Source organism: Oryctolagus cuniculus, chromosome 10 (genome assembly GCF_964237555.1).
Source record: "Oryctolagus cuniculus chromosome 10, mOryCun1.1, whole genome shotgun sequence".
Lineage (NCBI taxonomy): Eukaryota > Metazoa > Chordata > Mammalia > Lagomorpha > Leporidae > Oryctolagus > Oryctolagus cuniculus.
In genome coordinates this window covers 110,500,399-110,523,202 of record NC_091441.1, presented here as the reverse complement: position 1 = coordinate 110,523,202, position 22,804 = coordinate 110,500,399, and the positions used below count along the sequence as shown (strand labels likewise).

The 22,804-nt window shown below is 60.1% G+C and overlaps 1 protein-coding gene across 3 annotated transcripts in view; it reads left to right on the top strand.

Annotated features, from left to right (window-relative positions):
* Positions 1-22,804, top strand: part of MGLL (monoglyceride lipase) — a 99,406-nt gene that overhangs the window by 31,721 nt on the left and 44,881 nt on the right. For all 3 annotated transcript variants that reach the window (XM_051852606.2, XM_051852608.2, XM_051852607.2), the window contains exon 3: positions 3,687-3,793. In XM_051852606.2, the coding sequence (XP_051708566.2) occupies positions 3,687-3,793 (107 nt within the window). The remainder of the gene's footprint in view (positions 1-3,686; positions 3,794-22,804) is intronic.

Sequence of the window (22,804 nt, the reverse complement as noted above, 5' to 3'; positions counted from 1 at the left end):
GCACACAGCCGCAGAGAGCTCTCCCTGGGCCGAGTCGGGGTGGAGTAGGGTTGGGGTGGCGTTCTCCGATCCCTTGCTAGCCCGGCTGAGGTCCGTGGGGTCGGGCCCCTCTCTAGTTTCCAGGTGAGTAGACTGAGACCCGGGTTAAGTGAGGTCACTGGAATCCTCCACAACCACAGGACTTGCTGCCTGACCGGAGGAAGAGCCGCGGCTCACCGGCCCCAGCGTGCGCGCCGCAGGGCTGCAGTGCCTTCGCGGGAGCTGCCCCGCCTCCCGAGGCTGGCTGCCAGGAGGGCCATCTGCTTGTGGGGCTGGGCTCCCCCTCCCGCAGCCCCTGCCTTCCCCGACTGGCTGCAGCCGTTGAAGTTCCAGGAAAAAGATCTCAGCCAGCCTCTTCTGCAAGCTCACTGCGGTGGCCGCTGCGTAAGTGGCTCGCCTCGCGTTCGGCCGCCGCTGGGGAATGCCAGGGGAGGAAGGAAGGGAAGCAGCTACTTACTTCCCGGGCACCTGCTATGGGCCCCGCTGTGTCAGCTCCTTGACAAATACCTCTGTCTCCTGGCTCCGTTCTGCACGGCAGCCAGCCGTCTTCACAGAGCCGAAGTCACGTCAGGTCACGGCCACGCCTGGCACCATCTGCACGGAGAGCACCCTCCGGCTCCCCAGGGCTGCCCCCAGGGCCCACGGGCGCCTGTCTCCCGGAGCTCGCTCCCTCTCAGCTACCGATCAGCATTGTGAACGCCTGGCCTTCTATCTGTGGCCGGACAGGCTCCTGCCCGCAGACAGCTCTGGCTGTGCCTGGGTCTGCTTCTCCGTAAGGAGCTTGGAGGCGTCCCCGGCTTCCCCTGTCTGCCCCGCTTGGTGTGCACCGTGCTGTGTGTGGGCAGGGACTCTGTGTGCCGGGGCCTGGCATGGAACACACTCTGGATCGTCTGTCTGCACTTCGTTAGTCGCTGCCACCCGCTGAGGCGGGGCAGCTTCCTTTCTCAGGCTGGGTGCCTTGCCGGGGGTCACGTGTGCTTCTCTGGGGTCTCAGTGTCCACAGCCTCCCGCAACATCTTAGCTTCTCGGCGCTCAGCCACGTGTGTTCTCACAGCAGAGATGAATCGCGGTGTATTGTGAAATCCCCGTGATGTGTCCAACATGTACCCTGGGGAAGTCCCATGGGAAAGCCTGGAGCTGGGGGCTGCCCCCTTCCCCAGAGGGACAGCTGTAAACACGGGGCTCGGGGTGTGGCTGGGTGTGCGCGAGGCAGCCAGGCCCGGAAAGGCTGGGACCTGGGCTGCAAGGGAGTGGGGGGAGGGGCGACTGTGGCTCCGCCCACAGCAGTTGTGTAGGGGAGGATGAAGGGAGACCTGCCCCCTCTGAGTAGACTGGGGGAGACACAGCAGTGGAAAGTCTCGATGCCAGCCCCCACTCCGAAATGCAGCCTAGGGCCGGGGTTTGGGTTTGGAGCCTGGGGCTGCAGCGGGCACAGGGACACAGGGATGGAAGCCCTGGACCTGGTTGCATATGGGGGAGGGAGCAGGGGTCTTGCAGTCAATTAGGCAGTCTTTGCGCTGCTCCTGCTCTGCCCCGCTGTGTTTCCCAGCTAGGAATGTGGTAGAAGAGCAGGCGGACGAGACCCCTGCCCCTCGCTGGACTTGACATCTCGGGAGATAAATAACGGTCTCTTCTCCCAAGGGTCCCAGACAGACCCACATGGCAGAGAAAGCAGAAAGCAGAGTCCGGTGCGGGGCCATCCCAGCAGGGGCCTGGCTGGGCGCCTCTCCTCTTGGCCACGTGTGAGTGACATCCCTCCAAGGCTTGAGATCGGCCTTGTGGAGACTGACAGATGCCATGCACTGGAACTCCCCTACCCCACCCTGCCCCCAGCTGCACACCCAGGACGGGCTTATCTGGGCACAGAAGGCAGTGGCAGATCGCGTCAGTGGGGACAAGGGGAGGAGCTGGGTAGTGGAGGCTGTGGCTCTGCTCTCATGCCGTGGGCTGTCGTGGGAGGGTCCGGGCAGGAGAGGAACCTGGTTGGATTCCCCGTGCAAGACAGGTTCCACCAAGCAGACTCAGCCTGGGGGATGGGAGGGGAGGTGGATTGGACAGAATCGGGGCCCAGGCAAGACCTGAATCTGGGAACTGAGGGAAAATCCCACTTGGCGCGGGAGGAACTTATGATCGGAATGCGGCCTGGTGTGGGAGTGTGGTCTGAGGGTACCAGGCGGGGCAGGGGCTGGTCAAGGCCAAGTCTGCTGGTGTTGCCGAGGTTTCTTCCCAATGGGGTGGCAACTACAAGCCGTACAGCCGCCACAGATCCATCCCAGCTGCCCCGGGGACATCCGTGGCTCCGCCCCGGCTGCCTTCTCGCCGCTACTCCGTCTCTGTGTCCTCTGAGCGGTGTCCTACACTCCCTGATCAGAGCAGGTGCGGCTCAGCCTCCGCTGCACGGCACAGCCGCTGGGGAGCTCGCCCAGGGGACTGGTGGGGTGCGAGGGCAGCCAGGCCTCCGTAGTTTTAAAAGCCCCTTCCTCCCAGCCTGGTTCCAATGTGTGCCCAAAGGTTAGAACCTCTCATTTAGAAATGGTTGCTGTAAGACAGAGGAATCCAGCATCTTCCATACCCTGCCGTGGGCAAAGGTTGTATTGACAGGCAATTCTGGGAGGGTGACTGAGATGTAGGCCCTTCGTCTGGTCCCCAAATGACACCCTGAAGCCCTCATGAGAGCCTGACTGTGCCTCTCCAGCTCCTCCGTCTGCATTGAGACAGCAGCTGGCGCATTGCAAAGGCGCCGACCCAGCCCTCGGAAGCGCAGCCCCTGGGGACAGTGGAGGGGGAGTGGTGGAGAGATTCTGGCCGTGAGCCTCTGGGTGCTGAGGGAAGGGGAGCCCCCCGCCCCAGCCAAACGCAGGGGGGGCAGGTGGGAGGGAAGGGGTGAAGGGCTTCTCCCTGTGCTCGGGGGCAGGATGCGTGGTGTGCTCCGACTCGGCTCGGCCGGGAGGGAACGTGGGCCAGGGCGCAAGGCGGTCACTTAGGTGGTGCAGACGCTGTGGCCGGGGACTGCGTCCTCAGAACTGAGCCCGAGGTGGAAGGGAGCCAGGGGGCCGACCGCCAGGGAGGTGACATCTGCCCAGAGCCCTGAAAGCCCAGTGCATGGGGACGGACACTGGTGGGACCTGGTCGGTGTCCTGGCTTCTCAGAGTGTCACTCTCGTCTATGGAGAAGAGAAATGACACAGGGACTGGAGGAGCAGACGTCTCGTACGTGGAGTCAGCAGAGGAGCTGGTGTGCAGGAACTGCTCAGTAAAAGGGAGGAATTGGGTGGGGGTCCCTTAGGCCGTTCTCCCCTCGTCCGGGGGGACTCCAGCTCTCCACGGGACTCCTGCTCGGTTGTGCATCGGGAAGATTGGATGCCCGTGCCTGGCCCTTGGGGAAGACAACGGCACTGATGGAGGGGCTGCACGTGCCAGCGCTCTGCCTCATGCGTCCTGTGCCCCCCACAGCACCCCAAGGTCACCACCGTCTTACAAGGAGGGAGCAGACCCTCACAGGACAGGCCCTGTGCACTGCATCCCCTGGGACGGGGGAGCCGAGCGTCCTGCTGGCGGTGCGTGATGGGTTTGGTGCGGGCTTTCGTGCCGGGCTGCGCGGAAGCAGCTGCAGCTTGGCGCTCCTGACCACGCCTTCCTCCCCTGCAGGGCGCTGGTCTTCGTGTCTCATGGAGCCGGCGAGCACTGCGGCCGCTACGAAGAGCTCGCTCAGATGCTGGTGGGGCTTCAGCTGCTGGTGTTTGCCCACGACCATGGTGAGTGCCCCGGAGCGCCATGCCTGGCAGACCGGACGTCACTCGGTTCCTGTCGAGTCTGGGGTCGGATGGGGGCCACCAGGAGGCTCGAGGAGGCCATCTCTGGACGTGCTTGTGGGAGGCCTTGCCCCGGGCCAGGGAATGCCTGCCCACGTGTGCAAAGCACTTGCTCTCAAAGTGGGCCCTGGTCTTGTCCCAGGGGACTTCAAATGGACGTGGTGTAGTGAGGTCAAGCATAGGTCAAACTCCAGGCTAACCACAAGGGGCCCACCAGATGTTTCAAACCAGGAGAGTTGGAAAAGTCCCAGTAGGCTATATCAGTCTGAAGAAAACCCCAGAGGCGCACACACGTGCATGCACATAGCCAGACACGTGTAGACACATATGTCAACATGTGCACACATACATACCCATGCAAGCTCAAATACATGTATATGCACATAGATGTACGTATGCAGATATGCACATAAACGCAGAGGCATGCGCATACATGCACAAGGGGACGCACATAGAATGCATGTGTATACACACGCACACAGACACGTCCCCATGCTGAGTCACTGGTTCTCGGTCGTGCAGCAGCATCCGCAGAAGCCGTCGGAAGGCACTGTTCATTGCTGAGTCAGCAGCTTCTCCGTCGTTTTTTTATGGCATCCTCCACGGCACAGATGTCTACCGATGCTAGTTCTTGGGGTTTTCAAAGTGACAGAAAACACGGCTTCGGTGGAAAATTCTGTCACCCCGGCCCGTGTCCAGGAATGTGCTTGTGTTGTGTCTCATTTGCAAACAGGTGATGAGACGATGGCACTGGGGAGGGGGCAGGGCGGCCGGGACAGGGCTCTGCGTGTCCCTGGCCGTGGAGGGTGAGCGGTGCGTGTGGGGACAGGAGCCCTCGGCAGAGACGGGCTGGCTGGGGCATCTCGCGCAGCAAGACCTGTGGCTCTGATCTGCCAGGGGCCCTTTCTGAGCCCATCGCGTGCCGGTGTCCTTGTGACCAAGAGCCTTGAACAACGCCTCGTCTGCCGCGAGAGTCGTGACGTGCACCTGCGCTTTGCCAACTGCCCCGATGTCATGTTTGTAAGACATTGGGGAAACCGGATTTGCCCAGCAGGGTTGGGTTGTTGTCGGCTTCGCACTCCTTGTCCTGAGTGCGGCACAGATGCTTGGCCTCCAGCCCCTGCCTCCCTGGAGATGGGTGACCAGCGTTTTGCCGTGGCGTGAGGACACCTGGGGAGCAGCAGTGCAGACCACGCGGCTGGGATTCCCAGAGTCAGTTTGGTAGCTCAGCCTCAGGTGCGTTGTTGGGTGGCCCCGACTGTGGCGGTAGACTGAACGCTGGGCCTCATTGATTTTTGTCCCCCTTGGCCCTTTGAAGAACAACTGTGAAAGGTTCCCTTTTGCCGGTAGAGGGAGGGGAAAAACAGAAGCAGAACACCAGTGCACCTCGTGGTGTTTCCAGAATAACACCTGAAGTCAAGGCAGAGCCTTGTGAGATTGCAAATACAGCGTGAGAGCGAGCTCATGTCACCAGGTGCCCAAATGACTCACTGGGAGGCTCCTAGAAGCCCGAGGGCGGTGTTTTATCCGAGAGGAGCCCCACTGAGTGTGTGTGTGTGGCTTTTGTCACCTATCACGAGGAAGTGCCTGTGGCTTGCTTCAGTAGATGAAAGCCAGGCAGGTGGGCTGCCGAGGTGGGGGTCTCGTGCAGGCTGCAGAAGGGGGTGTCGGGGGCTGCTGGTCTTTGCCATGTCTCTGTCTTGTTGACAAGAGCCACGGGAAGTGATGGGAAAGGAGGGGCATCGGGCAGGCTCCCTGGCACACCGTGCCAGTGTTTGTAGGCACGGACACCCCCAGAGGCGCAGGAGAACGAAGCCAAGATCTGGACGTCTGGGTGACTGTTGTGCCAGTGAGAGGCGAGGTCTGAACGTCACAGAGCAGGGCTCACTGCTGGGGTCGGGGTGGCCCCCAGTGCTCAGACGCTGCAGGGTTCACCCTGGTCCAAGCCCCCACCCTGCCGTGGGTCTCGGCTGTGTGGTCTCGGCCCCTCTTGGACCATCTCCTCTACCACTGGGCAAGGGGATGCTGCTGTCTGCCCAGAGGCTGTCGGGAGAAGCGCGCTTGGGGCCCTGAGGGCCCTCCGTGGTGCCTTCTTCCCTTGGTCTGTGCCCCCGTGCAGCCGCAGTGCTGACCAGCTGCTGTGCAGTGTCCCTCCGGCCGTGACCCACGGCTCCGAGCAGGGCCCACAGAGCAGAGTCAGGTGGGCAGGGCACATGTCTCTGGCCATAAGGGTCACTGGGAAGATAAATGAAGCAATGGTCAGGACGACACTTGGTGAAGTAGGTGGAGCTACCCATGTGGTCTCCCTGCTGGGTTCTACGCACAACCTGTGCAAACAGGGGTTCCTGTCCATCTGGTGTTTGCCAGTCATAATACGGCTCAGACCCTGAGATGCCGAGGCGTGGCTGCCTGTGATGTGGGCGTGCAGAGCCCATGTGCCCTGTGTGCCTTGCAGGGCTCCAGGTTCCTTTTCTTAAGATTTACTTATTTATTTGAAGGGCAAAGTTAGAGGCGGGGAGAGGGGGTCTTCTATCCACTGGTTCACTCCACAGGTGGCTGCAACGGCCAGACGTGGGCCAGTCTGAATCCAGGAGCTTCTTCTAGCAGGTGCAGGGTGCAAAGGACTTGGGTCATCTTCCACTGCTCTCCCAGGCCACAGCAGAGAGCTGGATAGGAACTGGAGCAGCCAAAACTTGAACCTGCGCCCATATGGGATGCCAGCACTACAGGCAGTGGCTTTACCTACTACACCACAGTGTCCCCATTCCCCCCTCACCCCCAGTTCTATTTTAATTGTAGAATTTTCCCAAATGCCCTCGTGGATTTGCAGGGTTCACCAGCAGTGGAACAGGTTCCTGCCCCTCACTGCCGGGCCCTGTGTGTGTGTTGCCCCTGATTGCTTGGGCCAATTGGCACGCCGTTTTTGGAGGTGAGGAAGTTGAGGCGGAGTCACCATGGATGCCGTTCTCGCTGCCCGAAAACCCACGTGGTGGTCGGGGAGCAGCATGGCAATGGGAGGGGGCACCTGAGCAGAGCAGCCTGACCGGGAGGGGGCTCAGTTGGCCCTTACGCCCCTCCAAACCTGAGGCAGAGGCCAGCACTGCCTGATGCCGCCCACTGCCAGGGCTCGGTCTATAACCTTGCATAGCCGTCCTCACTTAGCTTGTGGCTTTTGTCCCAGGTCCCCAGCAGCCTCCGGCCGCATCTCCTTGATGAGCGCTGCATCCCATGGCTCTGGCCAGCTGTAAGCAAGGCAAGGCGATGGACTTTGTTAACCACTGACCCAAGCAGCACAGGGCTCTGGCAGTGGAGAGACCAGGGCGTGGCTGTGGCTGGCAGCTGGCCCCCCTATGCCGCCCCCCACTAGTCATGTCTGCTGGAAGCGTTCCCTGCCCCCATCCACCCTGATGTCCCTTCAAAAGGTTTGGAGGTGAAGGCTTGTCTGGGTGTCGCCCCGATCTCACCCTGGCCACTGGAGGAACACATGGAGTGGTGACCACCATCCAAGTGACAGCGGCACCTCTGCCCCCAGAGCAGCCCAGCAGCCCTGCCATGAGCCCCTAGGCAGAGAGAGGCGACGTGTGCAGTTTGTTGATCGACCCTCAAGAGTTGATGAGCCAGACGAGTTTGGACCATGCATGTATTAAGCAAGACATTTGCGTGCGCCAGCACCGCTGGGGCCCAGCAGGGTGGCAGCTGCAAAGTTGGGGAACAGAGGAGCATCCAGGCAGTGGGGTGGCACCCGGTGGGGCTGGCAGGTGGCTGGGTCTTGTTACTTTGGATGCCAAGACATTTCTGGGGCATCTGGACGAATGCTGAGGCCCTGGCTTCCCTGTGCCCAGAGCCTGGGACACTGTCCCCGTTGTGGGCAGAGCAAGCCAGAGGCAGACACGTTGAGGACTCTGACCGTTACTCGGCATCACCTGCCCGTGTCCCAGCTGGACCCTGAGTGGTCGGCAAGGACGAAATGCAGGAAGAGAGTCGCTGGCCTGTGTGACTCAGGGCGGGCCCTGAATCCCTTTAGACAATTGGAGCTAGAAAGGGTGAGGTTGCTGCTGGGAGGAGCTCTTGGGCCTGGGGCCGGGAGACTTCTAGGAGCGTCCTGAGCTCCCCAGGGGGGAGGCGTGGGCAGCAGAGCTGGAGGAGCCGCTGGCCCCGTCTGGGCAGGTAGAAATACCAGCAGCTGGGATTTTCTGTGGCATTCTAAATATAGCATGGGGAAAATTGGGCCGGGTGTTCTTGTGGTCCCTGGGTCTACCAGCTGCTCACTCTGACTCACAGGAAACCCCTCGGCCTTCCACGAAGTCTGCTGGGGAGAGGGCATGGGGGAGGGCGAGCCTTCAGCAGCCGCTAACCACAAGTCCGGGTGCTGGGTGCAGGGCAGCCTGCTTTTTTTTTTTTTTTTTAAAGATTTATTTATTTGAAAGGCAGAGTTATAGGGACAGAAAGGGGTCTTCCAACCACTGGTTCACTCCCCAAATAGCCCCCCAACAGCCAGGGCAGCTGGGAGCTCCCTCCCAGTTTCCCATGTCGGTGTAGGGACCCAAGCACTTGGGCCATTTCCCATGCTTTCCCAAGTGCAGGGAGCTGGATGAGAAGTGGAGCAGCCAGGACTTGAAGCGGTGCCTGTATGGGATGCTGGCGCTGCGGGCAGTGGCTTTACCCTCTATGCCTGCTTTGGTAAAGGAACCATCCTTGACTGACTGACGGTGAATGACTTCTATGCTAATAATGGAGAGAAAGTGCGAAAGGGAGGGGGGAGTGGGAGGAGAGGAAGTTTTGGGGGACTGTCCAGGCCCCGCCCAGGCAGAAGCAGAGCATTTATCAAAGAGATGGGTGAGTGTGTGTGTGTGAGTGTGTGTGTGTTTCCACACAGGGAGACAGATTTCTGCGAGGCCCTGGCTCGAGTGTTCTAAAATAGAGCGTCATCAGTACCAAGTAATACATTGTTGCTGGGAGGTTTGAGAAATGTGCTGACAGTTTCTCTTGCATTAGTAAATATGAGAGTGAAAGTGGCGCTGAGTCACCCTGAGGTGCCTGGAGAGTTCATGGGGCCCCACCCCGAGTGCGGTGACCGTGAACTTGCCGCACACGCACTGGGTGTGGAACCACGTGTCCCGTGGAGTCCCTGCCGTCTCCCCTTCTCCTGACGTTGCTCGCTCACTTGGGTGAGGGTTTGGCCACTCAATGGGAAATCGATCTCTGACATGAGTTTGTATTGGGTAAGAGGTTAAGGTGCTTGCCCGAGGTTGCCTGGTTGCTGAGTGGCAGTGTGGGGTCTGAACTTGGGCTCTCTGGCTCTGGAGCCTGCTTCCCAGGACCGCTGCACCCCCTGCCCCCACTACCCTTGAGGAGCCGTTCTCCAGACAGATGCCCACGGTTCCCTCGGACGCGGGAGCAGCACACACTTGCACAGAACCTCCCAGCCTGCACGAGGCTTCCCCACACAGCCTCTCCCGGGAGCTCAGCAGAGACCCTGGAGCGAACAGCCTGGCCTGCTGGCAGGGGCCTGCCCAGCTCATACTGTGCTGGAACCTTAGGTGGAGTGGCTTCGAAACGGTGAAGCTTCGCCGCTCGCCGTCTGCAGGGTGGAGTCGAAGACCCAGGCACTGGCTGACTAAGTCAGAGCCCTGGTTCATAGACAGTGCCTGCCCTCTGTGTGCGCAGAGGGGACGAGGGCCAGAGTGCTTTCTGGGGCCCCCTTTGCAAGGGCCCCAGTCTGGTGCATGCAGGTTCTGCCCCCATGACCTCATCACCCCTGTCTGCTGACAGCAGCATCCTGGGGGTAGGATCTCAACATGAGCTTGAGGGGCACAAACCCACCCCCACCCCTCCGCCCCGGAGCAGAGAGCATAGGTGTTGGAGGCAGACACAGCAGCTGTCAATCAGCCTGTGCCTCGTGGCTGGGTCAGCTTGAGCCGGCCGCTTCATCACACCTGTCTCCTGGGGGTGCCGTGGCAGCGGCGGCGGTGGGGGGGGTGGTGCTTGGCAGCCTGCTCAGCCTCCCCCTGTCAGCCCTTTGGCGGGAACAGAACCGGCACAGCTTCAGAGACGGGCCTGGCCAGCGACCTTCACCTTCTGTCAGTGTGCAGGTGCCGTGGCACGTGCTCGACTGGGGTGGCGTCTGCTGTTCCTGCTGTGAAACCTCTCTTGGTTTTTGAGGGACAGGAGGAAAGTTCTAGACTCCGGAGGCCTCATGACCCAGAGCACCGAGTGCTGTGACCCTGGGTGCCCACCCTGTGACCCGAGGAAGTCACTGAGCTTAGTGACCGTGGAAAGAGCTCTGTCCCAGCCCCCCCGCCCTGGAGTGTGTTTTCTGGCACATTCTCTGTTCACTCTCTAGGTGGGCGGCCAGGCCAGTACCCAGGCCTCAGTGGCTCTTTCAGCAACTGGCCAGGCGGCCTCGGGCCAACCACGCTCCCCTATTCCTTTCTGAAATGAAAGGGGGCTGATGCAGACGGGAGGGCTGCAGGCTGTCCAGGGGAGCCCCTGTCCTGCGAGGGGCCGTGGGGAATGTTCCAGAAGCTGGACGTGCTGGACGCTGCGGCCTTCCCCCACCCCACCCCCACCCCCAGGGCTGCTCAGCAGTCCTGCTGCAGAAGATCCCACATGATTAAAGGATTCTCTGCTAAAAAAAAAAAATTCCGATACTGCCGGACTGAATAATTCAGAATAATTCAGGGGGCTTCTTCCACTTAGGAAATCCTCTGATCCTGACTGAGAAGTCAGGTATGAAAGTGCCTCGTCATGCTCGGGCTGACTTGCCCCAATTGGTAGAGTTGGAAACATACTAGGGGATTCCAATTCAATCCCATCAAGGTGGCATGTGCCAATGCCATCTCACTATTCCAAGTGATCAATTTCAGTTCACAATTGATCATAATGAAAGGACTAAGAGTCAAAGGGAGCACATAAACAAGTCTAGTATCTGCTAACACTAACCGATAGAATAAATAAAGGGGAGAGTGATCCAACATGGGAAGTGAGATACTCAGCAGACTCATAGAATGGCAGATGTCCTAAATAGCACTCTGGCCTCAGAATCAGCCCTAAAGGCACTCGGATCTGGCTGAAAAGCCCATGAGAGTATTTCAGGCATGGAAAGCCAAGACTCTCTGGCAAAAAGATCTCTGTGAGTGAGATCCCAGTGGAAAGAACAGGTCTTCAAAGAGGGAGGTGCCTTTCTCTGAAGGGAGGAGAGAACCTCCACTTTGACTATGACCTTGTCTAAACAAGATAAGAGTCGGAGAACTCAAGGGGCTTCCATAGCCTTGGAAACTCATGACTGGTGCATAGGGAGATTACTGATGCCATAAACAGGAGTGTCAATTTGTAAAGTCAACAACAGGAGTCACTGTGCACTTACTCCTCATGTAGGATCTCTGTCCTTAATGTGCTGTACACTGAGGCTTAATGCTATAACGAGTACTCAAACAGTATATTTCACTTTGTGTTTCTATGGGGGTGCAAACTGTTGAAATCTTTACTTAATGTACACTAAACTGATCTTCTGTTAAAAAAAAAAAAAAAAGAAAAGAAAGTATCAATTCCCAACTTGACTCTCACTGGGATTAAACAGGACAATAGGTCTGATCTGATTTCATCATCATTTAAAAAAAAATCATCTATTATTTTTCACTTTATGTTTCTGTGTGGGAACAAACTGTTGAAATCCTTACTTAAGGTATACTAAGCTGATCTTCTGTATACTAAGATAATCGAAAATGAATCTTGATGTGAATGGAAGGGGAGAGGGAGTGGGAAAGGGGAGGGTGGTGGGTGGGAGGGACGGTATGGGGGGGAAAGCCATTGTAACCCATGAGACGTACTTTGGAAATTTATATTCATTAAATAAAAGATAAAAAAAAAATAAAAAAAAAAAAATAAAAAAAAAAAGAAAGTGCCTCGTGCGCCAGGGGGCTGAGCAGTTATGGGGGAGGGGCGCTTACCAGCCGGGGGCGGGCAGGGGGCGGGCAGTGTGGGGGCAGGGCCAGTGGGGGCAGGGCCAGTGCCGTCAGGATGGGCAGTGAGAGCTGCTGATGGGACGGGCACACCAGGCGCGCCAGGCTCCCAGCTGAGCGCTTGCAGGGGCCGCCCCGCCCCGCCCCGCCCCGCCCCGGACAGCGGCCAGGGTGGAGGGTGCTGTTCTGCTCTCTGGCCTCTTGGCACGCATTTGCTGGGACCCACCGCACAGCTGCGCTGTCTGGGTGCTGGCACACAGTGAGCCGACCCCAGGCCAGTCGCAGACTCCCAGTACACAGGAGAGCACGGCTCAGCACACCCTGGACCTGGAGGAGGCCTCTGCTGGGCACTGGCTATGGCAGCAGGGCTGTGGCAGAGCCTCCTTCCGCCCGACGGGGAGTCCGTGTAGCTCTGATGTCCAGGCGGGCAGTTGTGTAAAGAGCGCCTCGGGGAAGCTTCTTCTCAGAGCGCATCCAGTTGTTCATGGGCTTTTACTGAGAAACTGCAGGGAGCCATCTGCTCTCAAGGGGCTTCCCGTGTGCACGTCCTCAGAGACCAAACCGCAGCAGCAGTGGCCGCCCCTGGGGCGACCGCCCCATGCAGACCTGGGAAGGCAGCGTGCTCGGTGAGCACCGGGGGGCTCAGAATCACTGCTTCCCTGCAGCACGGCTGCCACGGGTGTGCGGCAGGAGCGTGGGGCCTCCGGGGCCGCCTCTGGCCTGGGCGCGGGTGGGGTGGTAGGGAACGGGTGTGTCGTATGGAGAGAGTGAGCGCCAGCCGAGGGGGGAAGAGGCAGGGAGGGGCTGCCGCTGGGAGCATTCCCTTTATGGAGTCAGCTTGGGAGTGAAGCAGGCCGGGCTCTAGTTCTGAACTGTAGTTTATTTCTGAGACTACAGCCAACAGAACGCAGGCTGTGAGCACTCGGCAGTAGCAGAGGCCGGTGGTGGGCTAAGTGGTGGCTCAGCTGCGTCTGTCCTGGGCGACGACCCAGACCTGTGACCGCCACCACGAGCCTCCGCAAGGCCAGGGAGACACGTGGGCTTGGAAAAAGCTTGTCGGGGGCTGTGGCAGACGTGGCTGTGGTGGAGCATCCCCGGAGACAAGGGGGAGGGGGTCTGCTGCAGGGGTGGGAGGGGGCGGTCACCGGATGCTCTGCACAGGACCTGGAGCTTGTGCCCCTGGGCACTGGGGAGTCGCCGCTTCCCCACCTGCGGCTTGCAGTCGGAATCTGCCCGGTGAGGGTTAAACAGATGTGGTTAACTGGCGGGTGCTGGGTGGGTATCCGCACCCCTCCCCTCACCCCTCACCCCTGTCCGCACCACTCCCTGGCTCCTGTCTTTGAGTAGAGATTTTTTTCTTTTGGTTTTGTTTCTCCAAATGAAGTGCACAGTTTGCATCTTTTCTAGAGGAGTTTACTCAGGCTCCTGTTCTGTTTACTCTGTCAACAGTTGGGGGGGGGGGGCGAGACTTTCCTTGCAGTGTTGCTAAAGCAGCCTCTTTATAAAGAAAAACGTGTTGAAGAATCGGAAACAGAAAGATGGGGAGAATTCCCAACCACAGGTTCCCTCCCTACACCTGCAGTGACAGGAGGACAAGGGACCGCTGGTGCGGGGGCTCAGCCCAGGCCCCACCCCCCCCTGCCGTGAGGAGCAGGAACCCAGCAACTTGGGCCATCGCCACCGCCTCCTGAGGCGCGTGGCCCCGTTAGATCCGTGTGATCTGGGCAGAGCACCGCAGGGAAGCCGCGGGCCGCGGGTCGGGGGCTGGGAGAAGAGGTGCTGAGCTACAGTGTGTACGTAGCTTTGTGTTGGGGTGAAGAGCGAGGCATGGGCACTGCTGGCTGAAAGTCTACGTCGGATCAGCCGTGTGCTTGCTGTGTGACCCCCGGCAAGTGACCCAACCTCCCTGGGCGAGTCTCTTCTCACAGCATCAGTAAGGGGTTTGAAAAGGAATTCGATGAGCTCACCCGCGAGACATGCCTGGCCCACAGGAAGCTCTCCATAAATACTGGCTCCCGTTGGCTGCCCTTGAGAAAGTTGGGTTTGCCTCCACTTAGCTAGTGCTGACCCTGATACAATGGGCTGTTGGTCAGACTTCTTACCTGTGAGATAATACTTGGGTTTAATCAATACTTGTCAATGTTACTTACGCCCCGGCTGTCGTCTTTGGTCCTCACAGCAGGCAGCCTGGAAGTGGGCACAGGGGTGATCCCAGAGGGGCAGGGCTCGTACCCCAGGTGCCCACGTCTGCCTAGCCACAGCCAGCCCTGGGCGCTAGCTACACTGAACCCTGACCGTGGGCCGGGACCTGCCAGAGCCTTCCCCGCTGGCCTGGGTGTTGGCATGGCTGGCCTGCACAGGCAATAGGGCTGTCACGCTGGGAGCCAGAGGCCAGCCAGGGAGCCTTCTGCCCACCTCTGCTAGCCCTTGGACCTGACTGGGCAGTATCCGTGACACTCTGAGGCCGCCGGGCTTCCTGGGGCCCAGGGAACCTGCCGCATGCCTGATGTTCCCGAGGGCCAGTGCGTCCTCCTCCCAGGGCCAGTCTGTACAAGTCGGGGGGTGGAGGTGGGTGAGGGGTCTGGTTAACCCCAGCAGGCAAGTGTGTGCTCTTGGCAGGGCGGCCCTGGGAACTGGAAACCCCAGCAGTAAATGAGGGATGGGTGGGAGGATTGACCCTGGGGGTGAGGGGGGAGAGAGAGGCTGGATGGAGGGGTGTGGTCTTGGGAGTCCTCAGAGCAAAGAGCTGGCCTGCAGAGCAGCAGGGTGTCCTGGACCCCCGGGGGCGGCCCAGAGGCAGGTGCAGGGTCACAGGACAACAGAGCGCCAGCGTTCCCCAGGCACCGTGGGGCCCAGGCTCATCCTGTCCGTGTTAGAGGGTGTTCCCACTCTGAGCTGTGGGAGGCCGGAAGCCAGGCCAAGGTTGCACGCAGGGGAAGTTGTATGCTTCACCGTCAGGGACGCGTGTGGGCAAGAAGCCACGACCAGGGTAGCTGAGTGTTTGGACCTGGGGAGTTTGGATCGGACCAGCCGACCCCAGCCTTCTCCCGGGGGCGGCCCCCAGGGAGGGTTATCTGCCCTCTCGTGAGTCGGCCTCTGGGGTTCAGGTCACCACCTTCAGGCTGCTTAGTGTCCCCCAAGGTGGCCAAGGTCCTGGGGACCAGGGAGCACCAGCCCCTCCCAACATACAGCTTGGTGCACCTGCTGAATGGCCTTGAGTTTTCGTTTTTGTTTTGTGTTTAGAAAGAGAGCAAGCAAGTGCCTTCTGTATCTGCTGGTTCACTCCCCAAAAGCCTGCGGGAGTCAGGACTGGGCTGGGCCAGAGCCAGGAGCTGGGAGCCCAATCAGGCCTCACACTTGGTTGGCAGGGAACCAAGTACTGGAGCCGTATCCCTGCCTCGCAGGACCTACGTTGGTAGGAGGTGGGGTCAGCAGTGGAGCCAGGCTGTGCAACCTGGGACATGGGGGTCTTCGCTATTAGGCTTGATGCCTGCTCTGGGGGGGTGCTGTCAGGACAGAGGGACATGCCATGGCCGGGCTGTGGCCTCACCAGTAGCCTGACCCCCTCCCAGCCCCGGTGCTGGTCAGCTGCCCTGGCGGCCAGCTCGGATCTTTGTGTGGCTGCCGTGGGGCTCCTACGCGTGTTCTGGGTTCGGCTTGCTTTTTGGATGGCGCGGCTCACTCTGTGTATTTTTAGTGCTCCGTTTATGCTCCAACTTCCCTTGCTGGACTCCCAGGGTCTCCTGTGATGGAGCCGTGTTTGTTTCCTGGCTTCTTAGCACACAGCCGAGGGTATGGCCACCAGGCAGGGGGCAGGGACCGTGTGGGACACAGGTAAACCCAGTCGCTCCTCCAGGACTGTCCATCGCCAAGGTGCCCCCCCTCCCCCTCCTACTCAGCAGAAGGTTCCACCTTAAAGGATGGAGAGTGGCAGCAGGGGAGAGGGATGGGGGTTGGGGTGGCAGGGAGGACCTTGGTGGCAGAGCTGGAGTCAGGATGGGCAGGACACGCCTCTCACTGGAAGTCCCCGAGCTGGGCAGGGTCTGCTAAGCCCTGGCTGCCACGCCAGGCCCCTCGGGGAGCAGGGGCTACATTCCAGGGCGTGCCTCTGGGCTTTGCGGTTCTGGCCGAGTGTGAACTGGCCTTCAGTTTGAGGAGCCTGGACTGCTGTTTGGAAGGGACAGTTGGTGGCCAGGCGTTTGACTTTCAGTGTGGCCTCGCTGCATCCAGGGCATTGATTTTAGGAGCTGCATCGCGACACCCGCAGGCATTGTCATCAGGGGCTGCTCCCCGGGGCCGGTTACTCCTGCTCCCTGCCGTGCCCCTGGCGCCATCAGCATGTGCTGGACAGCAGCAGGCACCATGCGCCAGACACCTCCTAAATTTAAATCGGCCGCATCCGGCTTAGGTAACAGGGCTTGGACTGGCTTTTCCCAAGATCTTGAAATACCGACTCTCCCTAAAGACATCTGAGAGTGGATGGCGCGTCTGTTCCCAGTCTGCGCAAGCCTCCAGCGCATGTGAGGTCACAGGCGAGGGGAGAGCAGAGGCGGCAGAGGGTGAGAAGTCAGATTCTCTGTCGAAGGTCAAGTTCAAAACCCGGCTCCTTTTTTTTTTTCCCCAAGTTCAGAAAATGTCATTCTGACAGAAAGATAGCAAGACCTTAAGTGGCTATGAGACGGGGAAGGGATTTGTCTAATAACCCAAATGAAATGGAATTATCTAAGAATCAGTGAGGGAGCCGTGGAGCAGACGCTCTTTCTGCAGGGGAAAGTCAGGTGCCTGGACCAAACCTTCGAGGTGTCCTGGTTGCCTAGCAGCAAGGGAGCCCGGTAGGGCAGGGATGGGGAGTGCTGGGAAGGTGGTTCCCGGGCTGGCGCAGGAGAGGACGGACTTCTCAGGGCCAGAAGAGGCCCTGTTCCAGCAGTGCTGACTGAGACGAGCCCTCGCTGTTTCCATCTTTGGGGAATGCGAGCTGGCTTGATCTCACGGTGGGTTTTGGTTCTATACATCCGTTGGGTTTTTTAAAAACCCGGCTCTTGGGCTGTGCAGCTGCAAGGCACAGGCGTGGCCCTGGGCCCTGAGTGACCCCATCTCCTTGTCCGTGAGCTGGAGGTGGCAATAATGGCGCCCAGGCAGGGAGTTCTACCTTTCACAAAAGAGCTGAGACCAGGTGTTGGAGATAGGGGCTTACGTGGCTCACAGCTGGGGGGGGGGCCCTGGCGCGGGCTGTCCCCCTGCAGCAGCACATGCCGAGGGCGCCCCATGGCAACACAGAGCAAGGCCTCTGACTGGGGTCTCGCTTCCCCTCCCTGCAGAGGCAGGGCCCCCACCCCAGGAGCTCCTGTGGGTCCACCTCTGGTGGCCATCCACATGTGACTTTGGGGGTACACTTGGACTTGGGAGAGATGTGGTCCAACCACAGCAAGCTCCCCATCTGTAGAGAGCTCGGAGCCAGAGCTGGCACAGTGACCACACGCGCCATCGTTTCAGTCGCTGACAATGCAGCAGGTGGCCGAGGATCTGTGAGGAAGCCTCCCCGCCCACCCCCATTCTCATTTTATGGAGATGGGGGACTGTGTGGCAGGTGTGGGCCTGGACCCCACTCAGGCTGTGGCTCAGGAACCAGGTTCCAGGCCCCTCTCCCGATGTGAGTTAATGTTCAGAGCCACTCTGGCTGTAGGTAGATGGGGAGAGGGAAAGCCCTGGGGGGGGTGCTGGCTTTGTGGGGGGTCCCCCAAGGGCTGCCGGGCTGCAGCAGGTGGAGGCCCTGAGTGTGTTTTGTGAAACGGGAGCTCACACAGCATGCGACCAGGAAATGATGAAGCTGCCAAGGACTAAAAATAGCGCCTGTGCTGCTGCCAGGGCCAGCCAGAGAAGGTGGGGGCTCAGGCAGCACCCTTGGCCACCTCGGCCTGCAAGGCAAGACCGGGTGGGAACACTGGAGGCCCAAGATGCCCCTGCTGGAACCTGGCCTAGCCCTGGTTTCATGTCATTCCTGCAAATAGCTTCCCAGGCAGGCGGAGCCATGGTCATCTCCATTCTCCAGAAGGGAGAAGGAGCCAGGACTGCACACGCACTAGGAGCGGGACTGCAGGCAGCACCCCTGTGAAGTCGGGCTCTTGGACCTCGGTTTCTCTGCTCTTAGTGGTATAAAAGACAGCTAGGATGGAGGGTGGTGGGGGTCTACCTACCCTTGAACGGGAGGCTAGGGCATGGCCAGGACTGGCAGGCAGGGCTCACCTGTGCCTGGGCGAGTACAGTCTGCGTGTGAGGGTAGCACGGGTGCTGTAGGGAGACCGGCTGGGCTCCAGGCTCCTCTCTGCCTCAGTTTCCCCCTCAGCAGGGCCCTGCAGTAGCCCAGCTGCTTATCGTAGGACATGGACAAGCACCAAAAGTGCCCCCAACGGAGCCTGCAGTCTGGCTCACCTCGAGAGGCGGGTGCAGAGCGGCTGTGCTTGGGGTTCCGCGGCTCCCACCCGGATTCGGGAAGCAGCAGAGGGCGGCACTGACCGCTGGAGGAGGAGGAGCCCTGGGGAGACCTCTCCGTCGCCACCCCAAACTCAGCCAGTGACCCCAACATGGTGGTCATCATGACTCAGTGATGGGCGAGAGCCAAGAGCCAGGCCCAGGAAGCTGTGAAAGGCGAGGCAGGTGGTCCTCGGCCTCCCGGGGCTCCTGCCCACGTGGCAGCTCCCCCTGGGCGCCCCAGGCCCCAGCTGTGCTGCATGTGCTGTGAGAACAGCTGATCCCCATATGCTGTGTGGTGCCCACACGTCACAGCTGCTCAGTGAATGCTACTGAGACACAGGCGTTGGAGAGAAACAGTCACTTCTCTGGGTACGCCCAAGTTCAGGGTCATGACCGCTGTATGTGTGGGTGCGGTTTGGCGTGTACAATGAACTCGGCTGAAAATTTAACAATGGTTTCCCAGCCAGGAGAACCCAGTGTCCCCATGCTGGCCACTTGGCCAGAGGTCACCCCAGTGAGAGCAGTGTCTCGAGGCAGGGTGTCCCTGTTGAGGTCAGGGCACTTGCCCGGGGAGATCAGGTCAAACCCCTACTCTTTGACCTTGCTGTGGTTTTAGCTTCTGGGACACTGCTGAGGGCTGGGGGGCTGGAGGCTCCCTGAGACTAGCGCCACCGCCACCACCGTGCCGTGCCGCTGAGCAGCCTGGCTTGGAGCCCCATCCCCAGGCAAGGGGCCCTGGGGTTTCTGTAGCCCCCGGCAGAAGTGCCGCAGTGACATCGGGGGCAGCTCGTGGCGAGCAGCCTGTCGGGGTGCCTGTGCCAGCTCCCCTGCTTCTGCAAGGCCCTGCTGGGAGGCGCCCGGACGCCCAGAGGTGGCGCCTGAGCCCAGCCGAGGGACAGAGACGGCGCCGTGGGCTGTGAGCTGCAGAGGGATCGGCGCTCCGCTGGCAGACCCTAGCTCAGCGCGGAGCTTTCTGACGCGATTCCTCTAGATGCAGGCGTAGGGAGCCTGGCACATGTTTCGCATCTGTGTGGCCAGAACCTGTCACCTTACCTCTGTGAGCCTCAGTTTACCCATCTGTGTGATGGGCCCAAAGCCTCCTCCAGAAACACAGGTTCCTGGGACCCAGCACACAATAAACATCCGGCGACTCTGCCTATTACACCGCTCTGCTTTGGTTGGGAAGCTTGCGCTCACCCGGCAGCCCTGTCTGCCACGCCACCAGCTGCCCTCTTCAGCGGCCAGGCCAGAGCAGGCGAGGCAGGGCCGGCCGGCACAGCGTCAGGGCCGCCCTCTCTCTCTCTGCCCCAGAGCTGTGGAGACACCGGGTCACTTAGGCTCCGTGAGGATTGTTGTTGATTTCTCCAGTTCTTGTGCTGCCACGGGCAGATCAGAGAAAGGACCCTGTGGGTTTATTCCCTGGGAACTTTGACCAAAAAAGGAGAGGAATCCTCCAGGCCTTGTGTTGGATTTGAGGGCCATGGGGACGGATTCCAAGAGTGAGAGGAGGGGGCTGAGTGGGGGCAGGGGACCTGGGCCGGTCCCTCCTTCCTCTCTGGCTGGCCCAGGGACCACAGGCTTGTGGGGCCTTGGGCATCGGCAGTCTCGGCGCATCTCTGGGAGGCCAGGGAGGGGGTGGAAGGCCCTCCCCGTCACCCTGTCTGGCCCTGCCAAGGCCAGTGCAGGTTGGACAGGAAACTTGGTACATCCTTACTCTGCGGCAGCACCGAGCGGGAGGAGATGGAGGCGCCGGCTTTCAGAGCAAGCAGTGGCGCATACCGCCAAGAGCAGCGAGGCTGCGAGTTTAGCCCCACGAAGTAGGGGGGCCGGGCAGCCCTGGCCTAGAGCCTGGCTTGGAACGCCCTGCAGCCAGCGACTTTTCTAGTTTCTTCCCATGTATGAGCCTCATTCACAGACTGCAATTGATGGAGCACCTGCCACGAAGCCAGGCCTGGTCCTAGGCACGGGGGAGGGCGCACCTGAGACCAAGGCAGTCGGAGTCCCTGCCGGTGTCAGACATAGCAGAAATGATGGGCGGTAGTGTGTCCCGGGGTGGGGTGGGGTGTCACAACAGGCCAACTCCCGAGTCTTCCACTTCCCAGTGTGAGAGGACGGCGCAGGCTCAGTGGGAACCATGTTTTCAGCTTCCTGCTTTAAGCTTTTGGCCGGGCCGGCGCCGTGCGCTTGGATCCTGTCTTGGCAATGCCAGGCAGCGGCGTCTGCCCCGTGGCCAAGCGTGTGTGTGCCTTGTGCTCTGCAGGGCACTGCGGCTCCCGGCTGGCGGACTCTGTAGGTCAGATGGGTTAAGTGAATTTTCAAGTGCAGATTGGTTTCTGTTTGTGGTGGATTTACCGGGATGCCAGTGGGGGTGTATGTGTGCTTGTGGGGGTGTGCTTGCTATGGTTTCTAATAAACCAGTAGCAGTCGGCAAGCAATGAGAAGTCAACAGCGTGCTTCCTCGTGACGCCGGCACCCCAGGCACTCCGACGTGGGAAGCCGGCGTGCCGACTGGCAGCCAAATAGCCACCCCCAAGGGGATTTTCGGTAGCACGTGGGCAGCTGCTTTGTGCTTGTTTACGTGTGTTCATCGTGTGGGTTGTTGTCAGCAGTTGGAGACTGAGTCTGGCTGCTAGGCACAGACGCGACAGCAGAGGATTAAACAAGAAAGCCTCTGTTTCAGGCTCGTGTTCTGAAATAAATGCAGATGTTGCTGTTACCCAGCTGTGGGGAGGCGCACATGTCAGGAGGCAGCTATCTAATACCAGGGTTGCAAGACCAGGGGCCGCCTGGGGATGCACCTGTGCCGGCCAGGAGGCAGAGGGCGGAGACGGGCCACGCGGGCAAGAGCTCCACTGTGGTTTCCAGAGGAGGGAGTGGACGAGCAGGGGAGGCTTGGCTGCAGGGCCTGTCTGGTCCTTTCTCTGCCGTGATGAGGGCAGGAGAAGGCTGGCCCAAGTGGGGCTGTGGACTCTGGGCTGGGTAGTTTGCAAGTGGAAGCTTGGATGCGAGGCCTTTACAATGTCTAGTAACTGGCCCCAAGGTGAGCAGTTTTTTTCCAGCTCAGTAAGGTCCTAGAAGTTAAAAGGTATTTTACTGCAGTCTGGGATGACAGCTCTTTACTGTCATCACAAAACCAACCCATAGTGCATTCTGGTTTTTTGTTTATTTTTTGACAGTGAGAGAGAGAAAGGGCTTCCTTTGCCGTTGGTTCACCCTCCAATGGCTGCCGCGGCCGGCACACCATGCTGATCCGATGGCAGGAGCCAGGTACTTCTCCTGGTCTCCCATGGGGTGCAGGTCCCAAGCACTTGGGCCATCCTCCACTGCACTCCCTGGCCACAGCAGAGAGCTGGCCTGGAAGAGGGGCAACCGGGACAAAATCCAGTGCCCCGACCAGGACTAGAACCCCGTGTGCCGGCGCCGCAAGGCGGAGGATTAGCCTAGTGAGCCGCGGTGCCGGCCTGTAATCTGGTTTGAGTTTCCCTCTTGCTCCAGTGTGGCTGCAAGAGCTCCAGCTCTCCCATCCCTTTCCTATTTCACACATCACAATGATGCCCATTTTCTGGTTAAGAAGCCCTTGTGGAAGTTCCATCTATCCACTTCCTTCCGTATCGAAGTGGCTAGAACTTAGTGGCGTGGCCACACCTGACTGCCGGGGAGGCTGGGAGACAGAGTGCTTTAGCTGGGCATGTTGCCAATCTGAATAAAATGAGACGGAAGTTACCGAGAAGGGAGCGACGGGATGGATATGGCAGAGGCAAATGGCCGTCTCGTCCACTTGACCTCTGCGTGCGGGAAGTGCCTGCAGCTTTCCATTAATGAGAGCACTCAATAGTGTCTCTGATGAATACAGGGATTGAGGGAGGAAGAGTGAGGCCACCTAGCAAAGACATGCATCAGGGCTGCTGAGCAGGCGCCGGTGAGTGGGCTGCGCGCCTCTGACTCGGGCGCAAGGGACCAGGGGCTGGCGCATCCACGGGGCACGGCCACTCTGTCCCGGCTGTGCCGAGTCGCACTGTCAGCACGCGTGCCGCCCGCCTCCCCACATCCAGCCTCTCCTTCTAGTTGTCATTAAAGGACCTCTGGCCACACACTGGGCGTTCCGTGCCAGTCCCTGATAGGGGAGGCCCAGCGGGTTGGGGTGGGCAGGCATCTGGGCCTCTGTAATGCCGGGAGCAAACACGGAAGCCGTCTCCCTCTGGGGAGCCCGGTCCCCGCACAGGGGACCCTGAGAAGAGCCAGCACGAGCCCAGCTTGGACTTCTGCTGGCCCCGGAGAAGCGAAATCGTCTGAATTCCGGTTCTCCTTTGCTCCTCCAGGCTGAGCCCCGTGGAGATGGGACAGGGGGCAGGGGACCTTTTCTCACAGCCCCTCCCAGGCTGGCCTGGGGTGGGGGACTTCTCAAGGGAGCGCCCCCAGCCCTGGGAGCAGGCAGGTGCGGCCCCCAGGCGGGAGGGCCGCAGTGGGGCAGGCGGCTCTGGGTCCTCACTCCACCCCCACCCTGATCCCCCGGCCTACAGAG